Raw genomic sequence first — 20,359 nt, forward strand, 5'->3', positions numbered from 1 at the left:
AAATACCCGTTTATTTGACTTTGCAATATGCTTGATGGTGAAGTTGCGGTATGTGGAGGCGAACGGAAAGACATGATCCTAAAGACGACCACAATACGAAATGCAGGATTGTTCTTTTCACGACGCCTGCGCAGCTTCAGCGGATCCTTCTTCGGGTTTTTCTGTCGCCTTATTAGTCTGGTCTGCCACCGCCGCGATCGGCTTCGACGACTCAACTACGATGGGAATCGTCCTCGGCTTCTTCCTGGGAGGCTCCGGCTTGGGCGCTTCGATGGCCAGCATGCCGGACGACAACAGGGCGCAGGTGACCATCTCGGCTTTCACTCCTTCGGGAAGGGTGAACCGCCGGGTCAACTCGCGCTTCACGTAGCTAGAACCGTCCTCGCTCTCTTCCTCGTGCTTCGCGCTCACCTCGATGCAGTCGTCGACCGCCTTGACGGAGATTTCCTCAGGCTTGTAGCCGCGAACGTTGCAGTTCAAAACGAACTTGGAGTCGTCTGGTGAATCGCTTCTCGTGTCTTCTTCAGCGAGGCTCTGCGCACGCTTCCGAGGACTGCCGGGTTGCGCGGCGCCACGGAGACACAGGCAGCTGGAACTGCGATCCGTAGTCGTGTGCTTCGTTTTCTTGTCCGCCTGAAGCACCGCGAACCGCATTGGGCCAGTTAGCTGGTCCAGAGCCTCGAGGGGGCAGAACCGATCGTCCACATCGCTGAAGAGCGGGTACAGCATCAGGCGCACCATGATATAGTAGTTAGCAGCGGCACCGCCGTAGAAATTCAGTGGATTTCAAGCAAGAACTGGAACAAGCAAAGCAAACGCAAGTTCACAGCTCGGTCGTACGTCAACTCGATTGTGATAGTACAACTCAATCTGACGGCGAGCAGACGACGCCGCGATTTATACGCGAGGTGGCGACGCAACGGAAAGAACGCGAAACTTCTAGAATAGCAGAGAGGAGGATAAGGACGTCACATGTCGTCACCGCCCCTATTACGGCCTCTCTCCCACCTCTAAACGATCGCGTAGACTCTCGAATATTCTCGCACCATCCCGATCATTTCGGCGAGCTGGGAATTGTAGTGTACAGTAGGTAGCTTTGAATTGCTTGCCACAAAACACGCTGAAAATAAAACTTGTCATTCACGCACATTCTCGGCAGCATTAATGACCGAACCTCAAGGCAACTAGCCGTATTCAGTTGTGTTTGTTATTCGCCTCGGTGCCTAGGCCCCCGTCGTCTGCTACACATTCTTGTACCGCGGATCATTCATCTCAGTAAGTATTCCCCGATTCCAATTTTGTACATGAAACAGCTAAAAAGTTCCGTCAGGTTCTACGTACAGAGCTGTTAAAAACCTGGTATTTTCTTCAAAGTGGCAAATAACTGCCTTTTCCTTTTTTTTTTGTAAGCAGCAGCAGACGACGCGAGAGCTTTCTCGAGGCTTCTACGTGCGGTCGACCAATCGCACAACGGTTCGCATGACGTCACCACTTTACCTTGCTCTGATTGGTTGAAGTGATTCGCGAAGCTTCTGGGCGTTTGTAGAAAAGTGCGCGAACGGTATAAATCGCGCGCCGATGGTGCTCCCGCCAGACTTGTGACTTGAATCACGAGAGCAATAGTTCTGAAGCAGAACGCATCTGTCACAAAACACTCATCATGCCTAGCCGCATGCAATCAGACGTCCCCGCCATCGGCATCGACCTGGGCACCACGTACTCCTGCGTGGGCGTCTTCCAACACGGTCGCGTCGAGATCATCGCCAACGATCAGGGCAAACGCACGACGCCGAGCTACGTAGCCTTCACGGACACGGAGCGGCTGATCGGCGATGCAGCAAAGGCACAGGCGGCCATGAACCCCGAGAACACGGTGTTCGATGCCAAGAGGCTGATCGGGCGCCGCTACGACGACCCGAAGATCCAAGACGATATCCGGCACTGGCCCTTCAAGGTGGAAAACGACGGAGGCAAGCCGAAGATCAGCGTCGAGTTCAAAGGCGAGCGCAAGCGTTTCAACCCGGAGGAGATCAGCGCTATGGTTTTGACCAAGATGAAGGAGACTGCCGAGGCGTATCTGGGGAAAAAGGTGAGCGACGCCGTCATCACGGTGCCAGCTTACTTCAATGATTCTCAGAGGCAGGCCACGAAAGATGCTGGCGCCATCGCTGGTCTCAACGTGCTGCGTATCATCAACGAACCCACGGCAGCGGCGCTGGCCTATGGCCTCGATAAGAACTTGCGTGGCGAGAAGAACGTCCTCATCTTCGATCTGGGTGGCGGCACCTTCGACGTTTCCGTGCTGACCATCGACGAGGGCTCCATGTTCGAAGTGCGCTCCACGGCAGGTGACACGCACCTGGGAGGCGAAGATTTTGACAACCGGATGGTGGAGCACTTCGTGCAGGAGTTCAAGCGGAAGCACCGCAAGGATCTCAGAGTAAACGCTCGAGCTCTTCGAAGACTGCGTACCGCCTGCGAGCGCGCCAAGAGGACGCTGTCAAGCTCTGCCGAAGCAAGCATCGAGATTGACGCGCTCTTTGAAGGCATCGATTTCTACAGCAAGATCACCCGCGCCAGGTTCGAAGAGCTCTGCATGGACCTGTTCCGCAGCACACTCGAACCCGTGGAGCGAGCCCTTCGTGACGCTAAGATGGACAAGTCGCAGATCCACGACGTCGTGCTCGTGGGCGGTTCTACTCGAATCCCCAAGGTGCAGAAGCTGCTCAAGGACTTCTTCAATGGCAAGGAACTCTCGATGGGCATCAACCCAGACGAAGCAGTGGCATACGGTGCCGCGGTGCAGGCAGCCGTGCTGAGCGGCGACTCGAGCGACACCATTCGCGACGTGCTGCTGGTTGACGTGGCGCCGCTGTCGTTGGGAATCGAGACGGCAGGCGGGGTCATGACCCGCATCGTGGAGCGAAACTCGCGCATTCCCTGCAAGACGTCCCAGACGTTCACCACGTACTCGGACAACCAACCTGCAGTCACCATCCAGGTTTACGAAGGTGAACGTGCTCTTACTAAAGACAACCATCTATTGGGAACTTTCAACCTCAATGGCATTCCACCAGCACCTAGAGGAGTTCCGCAGATTGAAGTCACTTTCGACATGGACGCCAACGGCATCCTGCAGGTCTCAGCCCGAGACAAGAGCACTGGCAAACAGGAGAGCATCCGCATCACCAACGACAAGGGTCGACTCTCCAAGGAGGATATCGAACGTATGCTTGCCGAGGCCGAAAAGTTCAAGCAGGAAGACGACTCTCAGCGCGAGAGGGTGGCTGCCAGGAACTCCCTAGAGTCTTACGTCTATGGAATCAAGCAGGCTGCCGAAGAATCCGGTGACAAGCTGTCATCGTCAGAGAAGGACTCTGTGCTGTCCAGGTGTCGTGAAACCATTTCGTGGATCGACAGCAACAACCTGGCCGAGAAAGAAGAGTACGAGCATCGTCTTAAGGAACTTCAGCAGGCTTGCATGCCCATCATGAGCAAACTGCACCAACCGCAAGGACCGAAGCACGGGTCAACACCTCACCACACGGGGCCCACTGTGGAGGAAGTGGACTAAGTCATGGACAGCACCTATAGCTAGTTAATATGTAAATAACCTGTGAATACCTAGTCGTCAGTTCCTTTTTATGTGGTGTTTGAGTGAACAGCATTTTCTGTGATAACACCATGTGATGCTTTTATAGTGACCAAAACTTGGCATTGTACATAAAATCTTGTACCTTTATTGTGGTGTTCGAGTAAATAACATTTTCTGTGATAAAACCATGCGATACCTTTATAATGAACACCTCTTGCCATTGTATATAAAATCTTGTACCTTTCTTGTGGTGTTTCAATAAACGGCATTTTGTTCGCATGATTTTTTTTTGCTTTCATTCGGAAGGTTGAATGAAGCCTTGCCCTTCAGTTTCCACATTGTTGGGCTTACTTGGCTAATCGTGCGGTTATGGCCCCAAAAAATATTTCGCTTAGTATATTATATTATTATTAGCATATTATAGTATATTATTAGTAGTAGCGCTGCATCAGCTACTAATGTTCAAGGGTGCACGGCATAGGTAAGTATTAATACCACCTTACAGCTATTAAAAATCACCATGATACAACTCTTGAAGTATTAACACGGCAGGTGGGCATATTATTTGCCATTCTATTCATATGGTGAAACAGTGGCATAAGGACCTTGGTCTTGCAATAGCTGGATGTAGATTCTGCTGCACGGAAGCTGCATGGTCTGCCATAAATTTACGCTATACTTAGTACTCGGCGAAGATGAGCATTCATCACAGTGTGAATGCTCATCAGCTGAACACCCCCCTCTGCACATACTGCAATGATGTTGATGGCATGCAGGAGGCCATAACATGGAAGGCCCGACTCTCCGAACACGTTCTTTACTTTTTGTTTGCACGTGCCCGCAGCCCGCGTACTCGAGACCAAGTGCGCCTTATTGCCTTCCTGAGATGCACTGCAGCAATGTTTTATGACTTACCTCTGATGATTCACGGAATCCAATTCCTCTGTCGTTTCTAAACTCTCAAGATGCTGAGCTTGGCGGTTCGGAAGGCCTCGTTTTCGCACAGTTGTTAAACTATGCTGTTCACAACCAGGTGGTGTCAAATTTGTGAGGTTGCCACTAGTTCTTTTCAGGTTTCAGTTAACGCGGAGCACCATATAACGCACAAACTAAGCGAAATCACAAGAAACGAACAACGTTAACCCAAACAGCCGCACGTTCGAGTTTACGCGCCCTATAGCGGTCGAGGAGGTGCTGCCGCCTGACGTAAATTTGGGAAAACAATGTTTCCATAGTAATATGGCCTCCGTGATTTGATATTGCCATGGAGTCACGATGTTGGTTTCCCTTTCCGGCTCGTATCAGAAGTACTTACCGTTCACTTGGCCTTCTTTACTCCCAAAAACTTCCCGTAAAGCGTCGCTACGTTAAAATGATTGAAATACGAGCTAGCTTTGTTGTGTTACAGGCGTGCAATTACGCCGTTTACAACCTGGCGCCTGATGCTGTCACTTTAGGGGCTTTAATTGCGTCAGGCTGCCTTTTTATATTTTTATAAGCAGTAGTTGCCCATGAGGTGCTGCCGTCTGACGTAAGTTACAAAAAGTGTTCTGGTGCTGGTTTCGCTTCTCGTCTCCCGCCAGATATGAATGAATGTTACTTGGTTCCCCCGGCCGTAGAGAGCAATTTCAAACGCCATCAAATATTTAAATTTTGATTGGCTCCCTACCGCAGCTTGCGCAAATGAGGCAATCGCAATTCAATGCCCCCGCGTGACTGGGCTATTAGTAAAATTTTACGACTTTGTCCTGATCACTCACGAAAGCTGATTCCTCTTTCGTTCCTCATTTCTAAAGATGTCACGCTGGGCGGACCGGAAGGCCTCGGTCTTTCACGGGCGTTAAATTATGCTGTTTACGACCTGGCGTTGTCAAATTTGTAATGTTGGTGCTAGTATATCATAGCACGTTTCAGTTAACGCCCCTTTATGGGTAGAAAAGATTGAGACGTGCTTGGGATGTGGAAATAAGGAGAGTTGAGATGCACCGTCGCTAGTTTCGCTTCCCGATTCTAGGCGTTCTGCACCCTGGCTCTGGCAGAACCCCCTGGATTTGGTTGTTCACTGGGAGCTTTATGTCGGAGGGCTGCAAGGCACACCTGCCGTAGCAATTAGGGACATGCCCAAACACTGGTTGTAACGGTACGTCGCTCCTGCAAACATTCGCTTTTCGCGAATAGCCAACCATAGAAGCCAGCTGTCAAAAATGTCCCGGGCAAGTACGTTCTACGCACTTAGCTCATGTGAACGGTACTGTTACTTACGGCCAAGAATCCGTTTTAAATTTTGTGCGGAGTTCCAAGTATGGGAGTCTATGGAAATGTTCAAATCTGGCGTCCTTTTTTTGACTAGGGAAATAAAGAAGAAGAAGCAGAACGGTTTGCGACAGACTACTGCGTCGGTTGGTATATTCTGTGGGATTTAGCGACTTCAGTGACTTATCTTACACCCGGTTCCAGCAGCAGCGCTTGGTATGCGAAAAAACTCGCTCCATATAATGGGAGCTTTCATAACAAGGCGGGGGAATTCACCGCGGTAGACATATAAACCTGGCTTCGCGCCACTGCAGCTCATCAAAGCGATAGCCGAGCATATATATATATATATATATATATATATATATATATATATATATATATATATATATATATATATATATATATATATATATATGCGCATAAAACGGGGGCAGAATGACAGGCATACACAGAAGAGGCGGCATTCATGCTTTGTACGGAAAGGTTGGTTCCCCTGTAGAAGGGTGGTAAAGATAGGCACTCAGCAAAGTGTAATACCAGTCCGGTTGAATAACAAGTTCATCATAAACAAGACTTAGATGCACATTCATCTGGATAAAATAAGTACCACCGGTTGGGCGTTGCGGTTCATCATAGGCGTTTTCCACTGCTATATCGGGCTGCATGATACTGTAACAAACAAACAAACAAAACAATAGCGGAGCCGTCTGGAACTGCCGCAGATCAATATCGCTGATACCAAGAGCGTGGATTGGCAAGTTCGAGGCCTGCTGCATGGGGCCTTTCTTTTTTTGAGATCTTTGTCACCGCTTAGTTTGGCAGTTTTGCGCCGGATTGCATTTTACGAAATGGAGGTCACTTAATTGCGGTTCTTGTTTTATTTCTTTTTATCTGCCCCGACTTTTTCGCAAATAAATAAATAAATAAATAAATAATATAGCTGGCTGGTTTCATGAACTGCGAACGTGTTCGCAAAATTTTCTTCGCTATTTTGATTGATATAAACCATTTTAGGCAACAAACGCAGATACCATTTCTTATGAATGTTTGTTCCTTTCCCAGGGCGAAGATTCATGAACATATTATTATGGAATATTTTTTGCCCCTGGAGCTATATGGCACCGGAATGGCGTGTTTGTACGACTCTAATTATGCTGTTTCAAACGTGCCAGAAAAATTACGCAGTTCCCACGCATTGTGGGAATCGATGTAAGCGAAGCTTTCTGCGCGACTTGCTTTGATTGGCGATAATTAGCGGGGATGTTGACGGTGCGTGTTTCACTTCTTTAACGTTTAATCCAACACGAGAGTGGTGATCTAACGTTAAACTTTACCTTGAGTGCACTACCGTACTGTTTGTTTGCGTAGTACTTTGTCTGCGGCGGACACCAATGAGAGCGGCCCCTTCTGTGACGTGCACGCGGCAATCTGCTTTCATGCGGACATGCCCGACCGCTAGATTATGGCTAGATCATGGCTAGATGCGTACTCGTATCTGGTCTCAGCCACACCGCAAGTTTCGTACTATATATATATATATATATATATATATATATATATATATATATATATATATATATATATATATATATATATCATCGTTTACGCGTGCTATCCTCTGCTCGTGTTTCGTTTCGATTGTCATGGCTTGCGATTGTTTTCTGATTTGACTGTATGCGCAGTACTTTCTGGATGCCAAGCGGCACCAGCATTTACACTGGGGCCTTCGGCAAGTCGTGTTTAAAAGCCGACGCGCTTGACCCACAGGTCGAATTGTCGATGATTGCCGGCTCTTCTACATGTCTCTTCTCAACTTCCTTGCCTCAGTATATCGCGAAATGAAAACGCGTGTACTGCTGCGCTCAAATTTCGCACCAGGCAGCATCGTAATCGTCGGTGAATTTTACTTCGGCCCTTCTCATAAATGGTTTGAACAATTGAAAAAAAAAAAAAAATAAACATGGGAAAGGAATGTGAAGGTTTGTTAGAAATATTCCTTTATCAGAATCACTTACGTTCCATATCCGCACGGTGGTTTTGTCATGATCATACCAACGCCCACTGAATACCGTTTATCGCTTTCTCTACTGTCTCTAAATAAAACCTAATGATGTCGTTTGTTGTGCTTAAGTAGCAGAACGGAAGCCGAGGCTTTAATATGGTTCCACTGAGCTACAAATTGCCTCTTTTGCAATAGTGCTGTAAGAAATGGCTATTTCTCCCTTGTATACTGGCCTTTGAATTTCGTAGAAAGCTAAGGTGGGCACACGAGGCGAGCAGGCCAGGTTTTGAAGTCGTCCTGACATTTAAGCAGAATTTCACAGGCAATTTCAGTATCCTTTATTCGTCTACATATTTATGATACCTCAGTTGGGCTAATAATGATGTATTACACGGGAGTTGAGTAGTTATACTTCATACATCATGTCTGCGATCACTGTTTTGAAAATTAGCCAGGCTGCCGTACTGCGTGGCGTTGGCTGGAAAGCCATTCATTAAAAAAAAAGAACATAAAAACCTATGCGTGCAGAAAAGAAAAATGCAGGTGCTCAAAGGCACAGTCGCCGTCAAAAGTTTACGAGGCAGAGGTTCTGCAAACAACGTAGCCAGTAAAGCTATGCAAAGTGGGTGTTTATTTTGAACCACCACATGCTGTAAATATGAACGCCGCGCTGCGAGCCTATAGGGCGCGCAACTATCAACTTTTTTTCCCCCACGATTCTGTAGTCCGTAAGCTTTTGACGCTGTTCCGAAAGCAGAAGGCTGCTCTCTGGCTTATATGTGTCGACAAGCGCCGAGCTCTTGATGATGCAATATTCGAGGGTAGAATGGCGGAACATATGCAGGCGATTTGACGAAGAAAACAAGCGATAGAAACTCGGCATGCTTCTTCTTTAGTTTATTAATGCTGATGATCATTGATTAGGCAGATAAATGGAATCTTACTATGCGATTCTGAACAGACCCGCGTGTAGAGCGTAGGTTCTGTATCGCTGAAAATTCGCTACTAATTCGACACTGAGCACTCCTATTCCTCTTGTGGCCTGTGGTACGCCAACAGATTTTTTAAGCAATCGGAATAGGTAGGCGGGTCTTTCTTGGGATATCGCCAAGGCCATGTTTGAAGAGATTAGTAATGCTAATACATATAGAAATAAATATAAAGATGTGGCGCTCCCAACGCGTCCTTATTATTTTCACGCGCCCGCAGTCTGAGCGCCTGAGCCCAAGTCAGCGTGTGTCTTCATGAGATGCATTGCAGAATTGTTTGATCACTTTGCTCTATTGACTTGCGGAAGCCGATTCCAGTCTCGCTTCTAATTTCTGAAGACGCGGCACTTGGCAGTTTGGAAGGCCCCATTTTCTCAGAGGTCGTATATTATGTTGCTCAAGACCAAGCGCTCTCGCATCCGTGATGCCGCTATTAGTTGTTTTCTTGTGTCAGTTAACGTGGAGCACAAATAACGCACAAAATAAGCGAAATAATAAGAAACTCGCAGCACTAATCCATCCGGTTACATGTTTGAGTTTGCGCGCCTTTTGTAAAGAGAAACCGTCCAGGAAGTGCTGCCGCCTGACATAAAGTTAAGAAAACAACGTTTTGACGTCATAATGGCCTCCGTGATATTGCACGCCGTGACGCCGCGACGTTGGTTTGGCTTTCCGGCTCGTCTCACGAGTATACTCATTGCTAGCTTGGCCTCGTTTAGTCCCAAAAGCTTCCAGTAAAGCGTCACTACGTTGAAATGGTTGAAATACGCGCAGAATTCGTTGTGTCAGAGGTGTGCAATCACGCTGGTTAGGACTTGGGCGTCTGATTCTGCCGCTCTAGGGGTTTTAAATCGCGTCAAGCTCCTTTCTTTATTATTATTTTTTTTTGAGCAGTAATTGTCCATTGAGTGCTGCCATCTGACGTAATTCGTAAAAAGTGTTCCGGCGCTGGTTTCGCTTCTCGTCTCCGCAGGATATGAAGGCGCACTTGAATGTCGATTCCTGTATCTTTTCTAATTTCGCTGGAATGTTTGGCAGGCCTCGTTCCTTCACAGGTGCTAAATTATGCAGTTTACGGCTAGGTGCTCCCAAATTCGTGACGTTCTTATTAGTTCGTTGTACGTTGCAGTCAAGGTGTCTTTTTGGAGAGACAGTTGTGTGGAATGTACTGCTCCTACAAACTGCGAGTTGAAATGCGCCGTCGATGGTGTTGCTTCCTGACTCTAGGTGTTCTATACGCTGGTACTGTCTAAACTCCCTGCGTTAGGTGTGGGGTCGGTAGCGTGACATGTAATATTTTTTTCGGGGGCGTGGTGGGGTTGCACCTCCTTTGAGCGAGTGGTGAGGAAGGAGGTCACGGAAGGCTGCATACTAACCAAAAAGTTTAGAGGAGAGCGATGTGCCCGTTGTGCCTCCTCCCCTCCCCCCTGATCACACAACTGTTTACGCCCGGACCTGATTTCCGCTGCGGAAGGGTATTACCTGTGCCCTCTTCGTTCTTTCGGCAGTGCTGCAAACGCCTTATTAAGTGGAGTAAGTGCAAAAGCGATCTTGTGCCTTACAAATTACGGAAGAGAGTGGTGAAGGAGATATAGGAAATGCAATATTACCAATTGTTTACTAATGAATGGTAACAATCAACAACATATTTAAATGAAGAAGCGTTGATGACGGAAAAAAATAGCTGCATTTGATCCCTGTCCTTATGTATTTGAGCACCAAATGATGCGCAAGATATGGTAGAATTGTTGCCATAATATTCACGAATAAGCAGCACTAGCAGAACCAGGTGCACGTCTGAGTTTACGCGCATTTTGTAACGAGAAACTAAAAAAAGAAAGTGTATTGACGCCGTTATAGCATGCATGATTCCTCATTGCCATGACGCCACGACGCTGGTTTCGATTTCCGTCTCCACTTGTTTGCATTATTTGCTCCCAAAGATTTCCAGAGCTGAGTCAATACGCTAAAATGGTTGAAATGATCGCAAGCGTCGTTGTGCCATATAAGTGCAATTATGCAGCTTACGACCTGGCGCCTGATGCTGCCGCTTAAGGTATATAAGTTTGCGTCAACCTGCTTTCTGTATTTTATTTTAACGGAAGTTGCCCAGAATGTGTTGCGATACGATCTAATTTGCAGAAAGGGTTCCGACGCTGGCTTCGCTACTCGGTCCCGCCATATTTGAACTTTCAATTTGGGCTCTCTGGCACACCTGCCGTAACATCGAAGCTCTAACCGTGAGGAGCAGCGTACTGGAGAGACCTTCCACTCTTGCCGTACGCATAATTGCGCTGGTGGGACACACCGCAGGCACAAGGAAGCCATCCGAAAGCAGCTATCAGCTGCCCTTCATTCAGGCCAGGACCGCTGCTTGATGCCTTCGTAGTTCATAACGGTGGTGTTAGCGTAGCGCACGAATGTAGGAAAGGCAGGACAGAGGCGAGTAAAGAGCGCTCTTTACTGGTCCTTCCTTTCCTACTTTCATGCGCTACACAAACACGGGCGTTGTGAACCACGACCGTGACCACGACCAACTCGCTCAAGCCTCTACACTTATACGCCTTCGTAGCTGTTCCGTACCTTGGGGACAAAGTCTGTTTGCTGAAACGAGCCATCTTTTGTGCTCTGGCCAATCACGACGACCATCCAAGGCGACCAAAAGGATGGCGTTGACTTGCAAGCCGCGAAACGCCGGTGTTTCCACGAAAGTCGGCTGCTGTAAGTTCCACGTTTCAGGTAATGCGAAGCACAAGATGACGCGCAGAATAAGCGAGAACAACCGTCATAAAAATGAGAAATTAGCAGTAGTAGCCAAGCTAGTTGCACGTTTCAGTTTATGCGACATCTTTAAAAGGAAACGATCCAGGACGTGCTGCTACCTGATGGCAAACTAGGAAACGATATTTTTACACTGGTATAGCCTCCCTGATTCTACATTATCATATCATCACCAGGTCAGTTTCGTTTTCCAGCTGCTCTCTCATGAACTGATCGTTCGTTTGGCCTTGTTTACTCCTATTGGCCTCCTGGGGGGGGGGGGGGGGTTCAGAGCGTCATTACATTTAAAATGTTGAAATGCTGGCAAGCATCGTTGTGTCGCAGGCTTGCACTTAGACAGCTTATGACCTGGCGCATGACAGTGCCACTTTAGGACTTTAGTTCGCGTGAACCTGCGTTCTTAATTATTTTAAGCAGGCGTTGCCTAGAATCTGCTGCCATCTGACGTAAGTTCCAAAAAGTGTTCCACCGCTGGTTTGACGCTAGTTTGGCTTCTCGGCTCCCGCCAGATATGAATGTTCACTGGGAACTGTATGTCGGAGGGTTGCAGGGCACACCTGCCGTAGCATCGAAGCTGAATACCAGGAACTAGGGACAACGCCAAACACCGGCTCTAGCGGTCGCTCCTGCAAAGATGCGCGTTCTCTATGGCACAGCGTCGTTTTTCACTAATGGCTTACCATAGAAACCAGATTTAAAAAAAAAAGTCCCGGAGAAATAGGTTTTACATGCTTAGCTCGACATCTCATCCAAGTGGAACCGTTACTTACAGCCAAAATCCCGTTGCAAATTGTGTGCGAAGTTCGAAGTATGGGAGAGCCTATGGAAACCTTCAAAATTTGGCGGCCTGTTTTGACGTCTGGTTTGTTGCACGGCTCCGCGTTGGTGCCGCTTCTCTTGTTTTTGATTATATTAATAATACTTGTGATGGTATCGATACCCAGATACTATTGTTTCAGAATGACTGTGTATTGTTTGCGAGGGTATCTGATGAGACAGATTTTTCCTTTAGTGGACGATCTGAAGCCTATAGAAATATGGTGTGTCACTAATTGCGTTTCTCTCAACATAAATGAATGTGTGCATGTTAGCATCATTATAAAGCTTATCAAAATCAGGTATAACTATTCTTTCAGCGGCCAAGAATAAAACAATAATCAATTAGTCAAATATTTCGTTGTTCTGTTACCAGAGGATGGCTCTTTGTCAAAACATGTTAACACCGCACTTAAAAGTACTTACTAAGCAGCTTTCATTCATTGATTCCAAGAATCTCATCAATAATAATAATGCTAGGTTTTGCATGTAACTATAACATTTCATTGCCCATGGTTCATTCTAACTACGGAATAATGAGGTCGTCATTCGTGCCTATTAAACTGTGGAATGCTTTAACCAACACCATTAAATCTCCATCCTTTCATGCATTTGATCATGCCTTTGAGCTGTTTTACATGTCTAGCTAAGTTGAAATCTATCATTATACAAAATTTGCCAATATTTTTATGTACTATACGATTGTACACTGACAATTGTTTTTTCACTTGTTTAAATGTTCTACGTTATATTCTACGCGAGTTTGTGTGTGTCGTTTTTTTACTCATCTCGCTCATCTTTGACACTTTTATACATTGTTATGCCAAAGGTCCTGTTGCAGTCTTTGAGTTTGGGACCCTCGTCTGTATACTACATGTGACCAATTCACTGCACCTAAGGAATAATAAATTTTAACTGAAAAGGAAACATAAAGATGCAGGGCGTGCCCGTGGCTTCTTCCAACTTAGTGAAAAACACGTTGGCATTGACCTAAAATATGCTTAAACATATGTTTTAGAAAATTTTGGGGGCGCTTTCCCTGTGTGAGACCCCTTTTGTGGTGCGCATATTAATGTATTGGAAAAAGTCTAATCCATCGCGACGAGGTTTGTCCTGGGTAGACATGACAAGATCATACGTTTAAGGGGAATGAGAAAATCACTTGGTTGGATCCCTTTGTTTGAACGACGAAGCGGCCAACTCCTTAAGATGTTTCATTTAAGGTTCCGTAATTATATCGCAATATGCTCATCAGAAGGAACCGCATTATGCTTGTTCGCGTCAACGCCATCCGCAGTTATGCAGTACCTGTCGAGCACTGATCTCTTTCAATGGTCTTTTTTTCTTAGAGCTGTTGTCGCTTAGAATTCACATCTTGCGAATGTGGTGTAAGGCAAGAATTTTGATGTTTGCCCTCCACAACAATACCTTAAGATCGCTGTGGTTCACTCATGAATAAATAAAAAATAATAATGTCGAAGTACTGCGTGACGCGCATAAATTTTTATTGATTAGAGTTTATTTCCACGAGCCATTCTTTACACCAATAAGTTCCGCCGTCAACGCCAGAGAGGACAACATCGGTATATTCGCCGTATATTACTTATTACTTATTACTTATTATATTACTTATTCGCCGTATTGTAAGCAGATGAATGCTCAAAAATTTTTACGTCATCGCAAGTGGTGTCAAAACTCAAGGCTAATTTGCTTGAGTCGATGGTAAGCGAACGAAAATTGTCTTATAGCCGTGTTCCATTGTTTTTCGAACCAGAAACTGTTGACAGATATTTTAAATACTGATTAACTTTAAGTTAAAACAACCCACTGAATCCATGATGGAAACAATATGCAGATGTTGATGACACCATCGTCGCAAAAACAAAATTAGCAGTTGCTTCATCACAACACCAACTCAGCCCTTTCCGGATTCATTACCAGCTCTGCAGATAATTAGTGAATTCTGCTTTATTTCCCTATTTCATACGCAATACGAAGCACGCAGTATGCATTGCCATTCTCCTCGATCAGCTGAACTGGACAACGACGTCGTATTTTTAGAAATGGCGCATAGATGTGCTTGCAAAGTTCAATCCATGTGTGGTAATTACGGCGTTATACAAGCATTATACTCATGCTTTACAGTGAGGCAAGTATCTTCTAGTTAGTCGGCGTTTTTCGTGTCCCCGTCCGTCAGCAAAATACGTGGGCCGATACGGCGGCAGTACAGGGCCGGGTGCAGTGTCCCGTACCCCCGTAAGGCAGGGGCTTCAAGCGGTCAGCAAAGTGAAGCGACCAGTGCACACAGTCTTTGGAATCACGCATACAACACACAAAAAAGGGTACGTTTTAATAAAGAACAAGCGCAACACAATCATCCGAACTACGTAACTGGTAATACGGCGTTACTGATAACGATGCGAAGAATGTAGCGCTGCCCGCATACGTTTCGCGGTAAAGACCACTGTTGCGAAATCTTCCGCGCCCACGGCAGTTTGCGACGTGGTTGCTGTCCCTGGGCTCTCGTATGCAAAAGAACAGGCCTATAGCAATTGATTTCGTTGTTCTTGCAGCACCGCGATGGGGGCCGGCGTGCTGTCAAAACTACCATTACTCCAATTAATCCAAATTACCATTACTATTGTTATTATACTAAAGCTATAAAGCACTACATGGCCCCCTCTCCACCCTCTCTGCGGTTGTAGTGGTGGTTTTCAATAGCTTCGCTGGACATGCACTTTGGCAAGGCCGTGCTGGTAGGACAATTTTTTTAGGCGTCTTGTGAGAACGGGACACGTGGCACTGAATTTCAGTGTGGAGGAAATGGGATTCAAGCGTGCGTACTTTGCAAAATCTTATGCGGGGTAAGTTTTGAGCTGTGTATTACCATTACAGGCACTCAAAATTTCTACTGCAACTGCTCGAGCAAAACAGCCCCTTTAGAAACTTCGCTGGATTCTGAAGGTCGCACAAAGGATGTGCGTTTTTCGCATATTGTCGGGTTATCTCTTGATAATATCCCAGCTGTATATTAGGAATAATTAGAGAACAGAACGCCTGTATTGCACCTTGTAACGTAGGGCTTTCAAGTTTTCCGTTGCACGAAACAGTACCATCTACTAAATTATTTAATCAGACCGTTATAGGATTCCAGAAGTAAGCTTTTGGTGATATGTAGCCCTTCAGACTCTCTCGTGATTACCAACTCTGCCTGCTCCCTTTCTTCCCAAGCTGCTTTACAAACATATTCAACCAGCAAATATGGTTTTCTAACTCGAAATTAAAAGGAAGCTTAGCTCGGGCGCTCCTATCGAAATAAATAGGAAATTGGCAGTCGTCTTTTTGAGCAACCAATGCACGGCATTTGATGTGTTGTTGAAATTAAATGGAAAACTTAAAATGCACTGATTTCATCAAGCCAATTGTTTTTCTATGCTGCGAACTTCTTTTTACCGTAATTCGTTAATAGTGCGAAATTTCAAGAAACAAAAAATGAAGTATACAACCCTGTATTTCAGTAAATAATGATTACATTGAAACTCCGTAAACTGCACATGATACATCTAAAGCAGACAAAAACGATATATCATACGCCATCCAGAAACATACCACTAAATTGTGAATATGACATTTGCGATACCCTTTCAAGCCTTGTAAGAAATTCACGTAAGCTGTAAATCTATAGATTAAATTTGTCCGATTTAGATGCTCTAGCGGAGGCAGTTTATAGAAATTCGATATTTGTTTTTTTATGTCGAGTTGTAGATTTCTAAACTTCGCACTTCTATATCCTTTTTTAAAATTTACTAATTTCCTACAGTTATGAAAGATTCCATGTCCCGAATCAAAATTTTGTTTGCTGCAGTGATTATCATCGAACTTTGTCTCTTAAATGCAAGAAATGTCATACAAATTGGTTCAGCTGCTTTCTCATAAAAGAATTCTTGCGTTTTACATGTATTTGAGTCGCTGGCATGGGAGATAGGCCCCAGGTTAAAGCTTGGTATTAAACCATGCATCACGCGGCTTCCATAGGAAACTCATGAAAGAGAACGCTTACGTATACGCAAGCCCACCGCCGCAGTGGTGAACAAATAATGAAACGAGTCAGAAAAAAAAAAAAAAAACGTTCGACAGAAGCTTCGCGGCAGGACTTACCTCGGCCAGACATCTCATGCGGAATACCGAGGATGTGTCTGGCCAGATGTCCGGCAAAATTGTCGAGTCGTCGTCAATCATGCAAGTTGCTGGCGGTCTTCGAGATAAGGTCGATACAAAGGCGCCCGCGTTTCCAAGCGCGGAGGTGAAGACGTGTCAATATGTGTGTGCGTGGGTGTGTGCGCGGGCTTCCTTTTATTGTTGTTTCTTTAGTTGTACGTCATATCATACGTCATGGCGGCAATTTCGAATGTTTATGGCCGATACGCACCGTGATGGCAAAAAAAAAAAAGCAACCTGAGGAAATGTCTCCAATTCCTGGTTGTGGCAGCTCTCAGGAGCACAGTACGCAGAAATACGCTGGCCGTACTCGCAGCAGGCATAAGGTCTCCGGCCAAAAGCGGCCATCATCTGCACTCATTTAGGGCTAGTACCGCCGCTTGACGCCTTCGTAGTTGTCTCATTCATTGGTGATAAAGCAGTAGCGTTTTGCTGCAACCAGCCATCCATTGTGGCCTGGTCAAGTATGAAGGTCACCAAAGGCGTTGATATAGCGAACTCAACGGTTGGCGTCGTCTTGAGGGCTGCGAAACGCCGGTATTTTCACGAAATCCGACTGCTATGAGTCGCGGAGCCTCATCTCCACTAGGCTGCCGATCCAGCTGCCAGAGGAATCAGGGGCGGCGCGTTCACGTACAGTGTGGTCGTTGTGGTAGTAACGACAGCCGGTTCTGCCACAGAGGAAGAACGGACGGCAACCCTTGGTGCCTTGGAGGGTCAAGTAGCCCCTGGTAGCATATCCTCGCCAAGGGAAGCGTGGATGGCGTTCGCAGGCAGAAAGGGCCCAAGACATGAGGGGCCGGAACCCCGTCTCTGTGGCAGGTCGAAGTACGGCGCCACCGCTTGACGCGTGCGAAGGTGCTAATCATAACCTGGAGCTGCTGTGTCAGCTTGGCGATGGCGTGGAGGAGATCACCGTTACAGTCCTGCCCTAGAGCCGACGAGGATGCTTGGACGTCGTCTCAGAACGGTGTGGTTGCTAATAGCGATGGTGGGAGGGTAGCGGACTCCGTAACACATGAAACGGGTACGGTGCTACGTCGCATGAGGGGCACAGTAAGTCGAAAAACCACCAGCACGCTATGAAGGCTGGAACGCATTAAGGCACCTGGGTTAGTTCGTCGTAGATTGCGTCATTGTAATGGAGAGAAGCAGATGACAGAACGACACACTTGCTGCTAATGATGATGACCGTCGTCTTTGGCACATATGCATTCACGCGGATCAGCCAAGGGTCCGGCTGATTTTACACATGCGCAAAGTTAATAAGTATCAAAATCCGACGCTCCCAACGCGTCCTTTACATCTTCTCACGCGACCGCCGTCCGAGCGCCCCAGCCCAAGTGCGCCTTTGTCTTGATGCATTACAGAATTATTTTATCACTTGGCTGTGTTGATTTACGGAAGGCGACTCCTGTCTTGTTTCTTATTTTGGATTTTTAGATTAAGCTGCTCAAGACAAGGCACTCTCAAATCCGCGATGTTGCCACTAGTTCTTGTCACGTTTCAGTTAACGTGGAGCACAAATAGCGCAGAAAATGAGCGAAAGGATAAGGAACTCGCAGCACTAGCCCATCCAGCTGCATCTTTGAGTTTACGCGCCCTTTCTGAAAATAAACCATCCAGGAGGTGCTTTCACCTGGCTTAAATATAGGAAAATAATGTTTGGCGCTGTTGTAGCCTCCGTGATCCCTCATGCCATGACGCGGCGACGTTGGTTTCGCTTTCCGGCAATGATTGTCGCCTTGGCCTCGTTTATTCCCAGAAGCTTCCAGTAGAGTGTCATTACGTTGAAACGGTTGAAATACTCTCAAGGTTGGTTTTGTCCGAGGTGTGCAATTACGCAAGTTACAACTTGAGTGCCTGATTCTGCCACTGCAGCAGTTTAAGATCGCGTCAAAGTCCACCCCCCCTTTTTTTTTGAGCAGTAATTGCCCACTTAGTGCTGCCATATAATGTAATTTGCAAAAAGTGTCTGGCGCTGGTTTCGCTTCTCGTCTCCCGCAGGATATGAATGTTCACATGGTTCCCCCAGCCCCAAAGGAAAATTTCAAACGCCATCGACGTTTTCGATTTGGATTGGCTCCCTACCACAGCTAGCACAACTGAGGGAATCACGATCGAAAGGGCGCCGTGTAACTGAGGTACTGGTATGATTTTGCGACTTGGCCCGGCTCACACACGAATGCTGATTCCTGTCTCTTTTCTAATTTCGCTGGACTGTTTGGCAGGCCTCATTCCCACACAGGCGTGAAATTATATGCGGTTTACGACTATAGGTGTTCCCGAATTCGTGATGTTCTCGCTAGTTCGTTGCATGTTTCAGTCAACGTGTCTTTTTGGAGTGACAGTTGTCTGGGAAGTGCTGCTACAACATGTGAGTTGAAATGCGCCGTCGGTGGCGTTGCTTCCTGACTCTAGGTCGCTGCCTGTGTTAGATGCGGGGGCTGGGCGTTGCGAGTAATATATTTCGGGGGTGGTGTGGCTGTTGAATCCACTTGAGCGGGTGGAGGAGGAAGCAGGAAGGATGTCAGGGAAGTCCGCATAGTACTAGCCAAAAAATTTCGCGGGGAGGGACGTGCTCTTGGCTGCACAACTGTTTACACCCAGACCTGATTTCCGCAGCGGAAGGATATTACATGTCCACACTTCTTGGCTTCGGCAGTGCTGCAAACGTCTTGCGAGGTGGAGGAAGTGCAAAAGCTATTTTGAACTTTACAAACTACAGAGGAGGTTGGTGAAGGAGAAATAAGAAATGAAATATTGACAACGGTTTACTAGTGGATGGTAACATTGAATGAGAGATTTAAACGAAGAAGCGTTGAATGCAGACGCAGTTAGTTGCATTTGATCAATGTCTTTTTGTATTTCAGCATAATATAATCGGGAATCGCTGCCATAAGACTGAGGAACAAACAACGGAAACAGACCGAGGTGCCTGTTTGCTGCGTACGCACCTTTTGTAAAGAGAATGGACGTGGAAGTGCAGCTACCCGAGGTGAAATAAAAAAAAAATGTATGACACTGTTGAAGGTTCCAGGATCTCCGACGTTGGTTTCACTTTCCGGCTCCGCCCGAAAGAACTCATTGTGCGTTTGGCTTTGTTTGCTCCCAAAAGCTTCCAATACAACGTTATTACGTATAATATTTGCAATGGTGGAAAGATTTGTTGTATTGCAGATGTGCAGTTATGTACTTTTCGACGTGGCGCCTGCTACTGTCATCTAGTCTGCTTAGTTTGGGTCAGCCTGGCTTTTTTATTGTTTTATTTAGAGGTTGCCCAGAATGCCATGCGACGTGACTTAAGTTGCAAAAACTGTTCCGACTCTGGTTTTGCTTCTCGGCTCCCGTCAGATATGTATGTTCACTTGGAACTATGTTTCGGAGGGCTGCAGGCCATACCTGGCGTAACATCAAAGCTGTAGCTCTGAGGTGCGCCGTACGCATTGCGCTGGTCGGATTAACCGCAGGCATGTGGAAGATGGCCGAAAGCAGGTACCAGCTGGGTACCATTCATGCCAGGACCACTGCTTGATGCCTTCGTAGTTGCCCCATTCTTTGTCGGCAAAGCAAAGTCGTTTGACTGCAACCAGCCATCTACTGTGGTCTGGCTAAACATCACGATCACTCAAGGCGACCCAAATCATGGCGTCGTCTTCCAAGCTGCAAAACGCTCGTGTTTCCACGAAAGCAGCTTGCAGT

The 20,359-nt window shown here is 46.6% G+C and overlaps 2 protein-coding genes across 2 annotated transcripts; one reads left to right on the forward strand and one right to left on the reverse strand.

Moving 5' to 3' along the window:
* On the reverse strand, nt 1–979 carry LOC142560453 (heat shock protein beta-1-like). Its single transcript, XM_075672576.1, has one exon. The coding sequence runs from the start codon at nt 739–741 to the stop codon at nt 118–120; it is 624 nt and encodes a 207-aa protein (XP_075528691.1). The 5' UTR covers nt 742–979; the 3' UTR covers nt 1–117.
* Nucleotides 980–1,477: 498 nt separating this feature from the next.
* On the forward strand, nt 1,478–3,869 carry LOC142560452 (heat shock protein 68-like). The gene has a single exon (XM_075672575.1). The coding sequence runs from the start codon at nt 1,661–1,663 to the stop codon at nt 3,572–3,574; it is 1,914 nt and encodes a 637-aa protein (XP_075528690.1). The 5' UTR covers nt 1,478–1,660; the 3' UTR covers nt 3,575–3,869.
* Nucleotides 3,870–20,359: the final 16,490 nt, after the last annotated feature.

Source organism: Dermacentor variabilis, chromosome 10 (assembly GCF_050947875.1).
Source record: "Dermacentor variabilis isolate Ectoservices chromosome 10, ASM5094787v1, whole genome shotgun sequence".
NCBI classification, from domain to species: domain Eukaryota; kingdom Metazoa; phylum Arthropoda; class Arachnida; order Ixodida; family Ixodidae; genus Dermacentor; species Dermacentor variabilis.

Coding starts and splice junctions, on each gene's coding strand:
- LOC142560452 (XM_075672575.1), top strand. CDS start 1,661: ATGCCTAGCCGCATGCAATCAGACGTCCCCGCCATCGGCATCGACCTG.
- LOC142560453 (XM_075672576.1), bottom strand. CDS start 741: ATGGTGCGCCTGATGCTGTACCCGCTCTTCAGCGATGTGGACGATCGG.